The sequence below is a fragment of the Metopolophium dirhodum genome, chromosome 4, assembly GCF_019925205.1.
Source record: "Metopolophium dirhodum isolate CAU chromosome 4, ASM1992520v1, whole genome shotgun sequence".
In the NCBI taxonomy this organism is placed as follows: Eukaryota; Metazoa; Arthropoda; class Insecta; order Hemiptera; family Aphididae; genus Metopolophium; species Metopolophium dirhodum.
The window spans coordinates 18509917-18516276 of record NC_083563.1 but is presented as its reverse complement, the minus strand read 5'-3'; the positions used below and the strand labels follow the sequence as shown (position 1 = coordinate 18516276).

The 6360-nt window shown below is 28.0% G+C and overlaps 1 protein-coding gene and 1 pseudogene across 1 annotated transcript; one reads left to right on the top strand and one right to left on the bottom strand.

Moving 5' to 3' along the window:
- Positions 1–633: 633 nt before the first annotated feature.
- On the bottom strand, positions 634–755 carry LOC132944023 (5S ribosomal RNA; annotated as a pseudogene).
- A 1827-nt stretch (positions 756–2582) lies between these two features.
- On the top strand, positions 2583–6073 carry LOC132942387 (uncharacterized). Its single transcript, XM_061010711.1, has 10 exons — positions 2583–2734; positions 2830–3032; positions 3183–3401; positions 3539–3625; positions 3738–3809; positions 3877–4014; positions 4567–4692; positions 4889–5151; positions 5250–5412; positions 5769–6073. Exons 2-10 carry the CDS (start codon positions 2957–2959, stop codon positions 5792–5794), a joined length of 1170 nt encoding a protein of 389 aa, XP_060866694.1. The 5' UTR covers positions 2583–2734; positions 2830–2956; the 3' UTR covers positions 5795–6073.
- Positions 6074–6360: the final 287 nt, after the last annotated feature.

The following is a 6360-nucleotide window of genomic DNA, read 5'->3' as shown; positions in this document are numbered from 1 at the left end:
TATATATTTAAAATAGATACTATTTTAGATTCTGAGCAAAGCAATGAATGTATTGATTTTACAATGTGCGTTTTTTTTTTTTTTTAATTTTTTTAATTTTTTTTTGTGCCTGTCATCGATTCGAGTTATCGAGATTTCACTGCATATGCAAAGAGCAAAGGCAAACGACGACTAAATTGAGTATTGACACATAAAATCGAATGGCATTTATTTTGATTTACAAAACGTTTATAGCGATAACAAAAAAATAATATAATGACTTGTAAAGGTGCGTAGGTATACAATTAATACATAATACATTAATCAATAATAACAGGCATATTATATTCTATATGATTACGTTTCAGTACAGAATAAGACAAGTAGGTATAATTAGTGAAAGTAGGTATATTAATTGGCTAGAATGCTTTGGCGAACTAAACAAAATTAAATTAAGAAAGTTATGAATTGTTAATGATTATAAACGCGATGGACATTATTTATATTGACAAAACAAAGGTGTAGGGACTAAGGGAATTTGGAGTGAATGGCACGTAAGTTTAAATCATTTGTATGAACTGAAATCGACAAATTTTACTTAAATTTTTTTCTTTTATTAAATAAAGAAGTAAAGTTTATAAAAAAAGCAAAAAAAGCCAACGGCACGTAGTGTTCCCAAGCGGTCACCCATCCAAGTACTGCTTAACTACTCCGACGTTGCTTAACTTCAGTGATCGGACGAGAATTGGTGTATTCAACGTGGTATGGTCGTTGACGACTGTAAGTTGAAAAATTATAATATTTAAATAAACTATCTAACAAAATATTATTCATGTTTTTATATTATATTACAATAATATAAGTTAATTATAAGTAAATAATGGATTATTAGGTTTAAAATATGATTCTAATATGTTCTAAAAAATCCAAAAATATTCTCTTAATAATCCTTAAACTATAGTAATATATAATATATTGCTTTACTGCTCTAGTTATATGCTTTTTTTCTTCAAATAGTATAAATATATATTATAATATCAATAACTGAATTACCAGTCATAACAGTGCCGCAACAACCGCAGGGGCAGCCGGGGCAATGCCCCTGTAGAGGGCTGCTAATCGTTGGCTCAAGGGGCCCCGACGGCGCACAGCATCTACTTTAAATTTTTAAATAATTGCATGTGATGTAGAAATTATGGTAAACATTGATGGTTTACCAATATCAGCTTCATCCAATAGTCAGTTATGGCCAATATTATGTTCTGTTTTTCAATATAACCATGTTTTTATGGTTGGTTTATATCATGGAAAGAACAAAAAACCTGAAAGCTCCAATGACTTTTTATCAGATTTTATTCATGAAATTTGTGATATGACTATAAACGGAATATTTTATGATGGGAAAACATGGTTTCAAGATTAAAGGCTTCTCGGTAGATTCCCCAGCAAAAAGCTTTATGCTGTGTATAAAGGGTCATGGAGGTTATTCCAGTTGCGCAAAATGTATGACTGAAGGGGAATATGTTTAACATCGTATTTGTTTCCCTAATAATAATGCTAGCTTTAGAACTGATGAGCAATTTAAAAATCAAGAGGATGAGGAATATCATACAGGTGAAACTTCCTTACTTGAAATACCAAATTTAGGACTGGTGACTTGTGTACCATTTGACTACCAACATTTAATTTGCTTAGGAGTCACCAAAAAGCTATTGACCTTATGGCTAACTAGTAGTCTTCGGGTGAGGCTGTCTTTCAAAAAACATGAGGCTATTTCTACAGATATAAAAAAAATATATTTTACCTTATGTACCACTAGAGTTTCAGAGGAAGCCACGTTCATTAAATATGTTTAGGCAATGGAAATCAACTGAACTAAGGATGTTTTTGTTATATATTGGTGCTGTTATACTGAAAAATCATTTAAAAAATGATATATTTAACAATTTTTTATGTTTACATGTTGCCATTCGATTGCTGTGTTCAAGCAAATATTGTAACATACCTGAGTATTTGGAATATTGCAATAGTTTATTGGGCCATTTTGTAGAAACGTTCAAAGATATCTATAGGATTCACCATGTTTCCCATAATATACATGCTCTTGTCCATTTGACAAAATATGTAAAAAAATATGGTTCATTAGATAACTTTTCTACATTTCAGTTTGAGAATTATATGCAACAAATTAAAAAAATGATTAGAAAATATGACAGGCCTTTGCAGCAAATTGTTCGAAGACTAAATGAAAAGAATTCTTGTTTTGTAAATATGAATTGTGATTGTGATACAACTATAGATTATACATACGGAAAACAACATTATGAGGGACCTTTACTCTCGACTTCAAAGAATCCACAGTATTCAAGTATAAAGTGCAAAGCTTTCACTCTAATTTGTAATGATCCTAAAAATTACTGCTGTACTTTATACAATGGTGACATTATAATTATAAATAATATTGCTCATCATAAAGAAAATAATAATAAAGTCTTAATTGGAAGAACATTTTTAAGGTTAAATAATATATTTGAAATACCATGCAAATCTTCTTTATTGGATATTTACATAGTAGAAAATCTTTCTGAAGAACTGTTTTGGCCAATAGAAGAAATTCAACATAAAAATTGTCTTTTTGCAATACCCAGAAAATTTGGTTCTTTTGCATCAATTCCTCTAATGCATTCAGACATATAATATAAAAAAATTTCAACAATGTATATTAACTGTAAATATGTACCTATATACAACATAGGTACACACTTTTAAAAATATTATATTTTCAAATTAACAAATTTGTCATTATTTTTTAGGATATTAATGATAATTGTATTATTGCATTGTTTTCAGAAATTTTATAATCGTAGAATTTGAGGATGGACTTCAAATTGTTTCCAAAAATTGGAAAAAATATAATGATATCTTTTATCCTGATGGTATAACTAATAAAAACAAATACTACAAATTAGTTTCAAAAATGGTTTCTCCAGGCTACCAACCAGAAAAATGTAAATGGTCACTACACTCTGTCATAAAAATCTATGGCTCTGATGGTTAGTATTGTTTTTTTTACATTAATATGTTTTATGTCTGCGGGTCAAAAAAAAAATGCAACAGTTTTTCTGACCGTAACTAAGCAGTGTGAAATAATATTTTCATATATTGTATTTTAAATATTTTAAAAAAAATGAATGGTTTTGCAGACGTATTTGAAAAGGCTGTAAAAAAATTACAAATTGCAGAAAACTACAGTGATGTAAATACCGATACTGATGTAATTAATGCCAAAAGTCAACGTCGCATGAGGGCAAAAAAAAAGTATGATTCTGAATCAAGCTCTGAATCTCCGACAAAACTTAATTATCCAGTAAAAGTGACATCTTCAAAGCGTTTGAAGTATCCAAATCCTCCTGAACCTATTGGTATGAATAATTTTATATTGTATTTATCAATTAGTAATGATATTACTAATAGCTACTCATAAATATATTGTTATATTTACATTAGTTAAACATTTGAAATTATATAACTATGAAACTCTTAAATTCTTATGTTTCAGCATCATCAAGTACATTTAAAATGAAAACTCAAATAACACCAACATTGGACAATCCTGCTACATCAACTCAACGTATGATGACAAAATGTAAATAATTGAAACTTTAATATGTTTATTAAATATAATAATATATATGTCAAATATATTTTAACTAAAGTTAATATTGCACAATATATTATGTAAACACATTTTACTTCAGCACCAGATATGTTTGGCGACCTAGATTTATTGAACCTCAGTAGTATTTCTAATTCAAGTGAACTCAACAAAAGTAATTTTTTTATTACAATTTTTTGTAGTATAATCATTGCATAATATAACAGTAATTTATGTATCAGTTCCAGATTTAACCAAAACCGATGAGCATTTAGATGATAGCTTACTTTCCAAATTAAGCATGGAATTAAGTAAAATCGATTCACTATTTCCAACACAATCCATACAGAAGATTTCTAATCAGCGTACCACTATAAAAAGTAATTTATTATAACTATTGCGACTTAAGTGTTTTTGATATAATATCTATATAGCATTATAATATAATACTACATAGTATTAGGGTTTGTGAATGTATGCATTGACATACAGTTTAAGTAGTTGAAGCGCTCGGCCCGAACAACGGGACAAGCGCCACTGAGCGCATTTTACAATAGACGCGTTTAAAATATTACGGACCATTTCTGTCCGTGTTGGTTGAACATTGCACGTAGCTCGTTGTTCCATCCATCTTCTCTTAATCAACTTACCTTAATGTAATAATATCCATTGAGTCTACTAATACGTTATTCCACCGATAAACGCAATAATGCCGAGACTGGCGCTTGTCCCGTTGTTCGGCCGAGCGCTTCAGTTCTTGTAGTCCTTGTTCCTATGAATCTTATATATATATATATAAACAGAATTATGATATCTCTATTATTTAATAGATATTGCAATGGGTAAATTATCATAGGAAATCTGTATTTAATTATTTAAATATAGGTACTGCTATTATTATGTATTTTAAAAAAAAATTTTTTTTTTTGTAGGTTCTGATATAATGGATAGTGAAGGAAATGATAATTTTGAATTTGATGATGTAATAAAGAATAATAAACCATTTTCATCAAAAAACAAAAGTAAAAAAATGATCAAAACTAGCAGTCAGTGTAAACGTATGTTTAATATAAATTATAACAATAATAACACCTTAGCATGTCCAACCATGTATTATAGATTTATAAGAAAAATGGTGTTCCAAGGGGGGAAATTTGTAAGATTCTATTTTTACTGAGATGCTCATTTTCAAATAATTATTTTATTATAATGTATTATTTTAATGAGTATACTTTTTTTAAATCATGTTTTCAGATGATTTATCTGTTCTTGAAGATCTAGCCGAAGTGAAGGTAAAGGTTCAAAAACTGTTGTTGAATCAAAATACAATACTAAACAAGTTGGACAAATTACTAGCAAATAATGATCGTTCAGTTAATAACTGCCTGCAAAATATTACATCAACACAAATTAATGAATTTGAAATACACTTCAATGACAATTTTCCACTAAAAGAATTAACACAATTTCATCATATTAATGACATTTTAAACAATAAAGCATACTACAGTCTTATGGTAAATAATATTTTGTATGCAAACAGTGTTCATGCACAATATAATATAACATAACATGTGTTCATAAAAAAATTAGCTAAGATTTAATCAATTTTCAGAAAAAGAAACTATTAATGTATGGTGGATCAAGCATTAATGATGTTACACGCCACATTCTTATAAAACTTTTAACCAATGAAATATCAAAACTTATTACACTTACTGGTCATAAAGGAAAAAAAACATGTTTTGCCAGTACAAACTATTTTAAAGTATTACTAGGTATGCTTATTAATCTATCCAAAATAAATTATACTAACCCTATTACATTCTATACATTAAGTAAAAAATATGCTCTGTTTAATCAAATAGCAGCAACTGAAACTGATTTTTCAGATTCCCTCAATCTCATTACTCGAGTATTATAATACATTGCTATAGACATTAGTAGCACCTATACTGTCAACCAGTCCTACATATTTAACTTTTACTGCTTATAAGTTATAACGATGTTGTATGCTAAACTTATTTTATAGAATATTGTACTTATAAGATATAAAAATTACATTTGCATATGTACATATATATATATGTGTGAATTATTTTTATTAATCTTTTTTTATTTTGTTTACATACAGAAGTTTTCCGAGTCTTTTATGAATGAGCCACTGAGAATGATGTCAAACCTGCTATTCAAAGCTGGTTTAAACATGCACCTGACCGTTTAACTACTACACATCATAAAAACAATGGACCCACCAATTCAAATGATCAAAATACATAATTTAACTAGGTATAATAAGAATTTATTATACCTATTTTAAATAGCCATTGATTTTTTTTTTTTATATATATATTATTTATTCTTATAAGAAATAAACTGTTCAAATTAGATGTAAGTATTTGAAGTGTATTATGTTTACAAAATATTATATTAAGTGTATTAAAGTGAAGATTTTATAAAAAAAATAAAAATATTATGAGTTCAATTAGGTACCTACTAATTAAATTGACAATATTGTACATGATGAATGGTTATTTGAGGCGCATAGAACCACAACAGCTTAACCCACAAAAAATCAAATTCTCTTTTATGTGACAAATCGTTTCAGATTGATATAATATTTGAAATCCACTATGGCCTATCCCTCAAAAAAAATTATTCGCTAGATGGCAGCACATAATTCGTTTTGGCATTGATAATTAAATTATTATTTTCAGTGCTAAAAT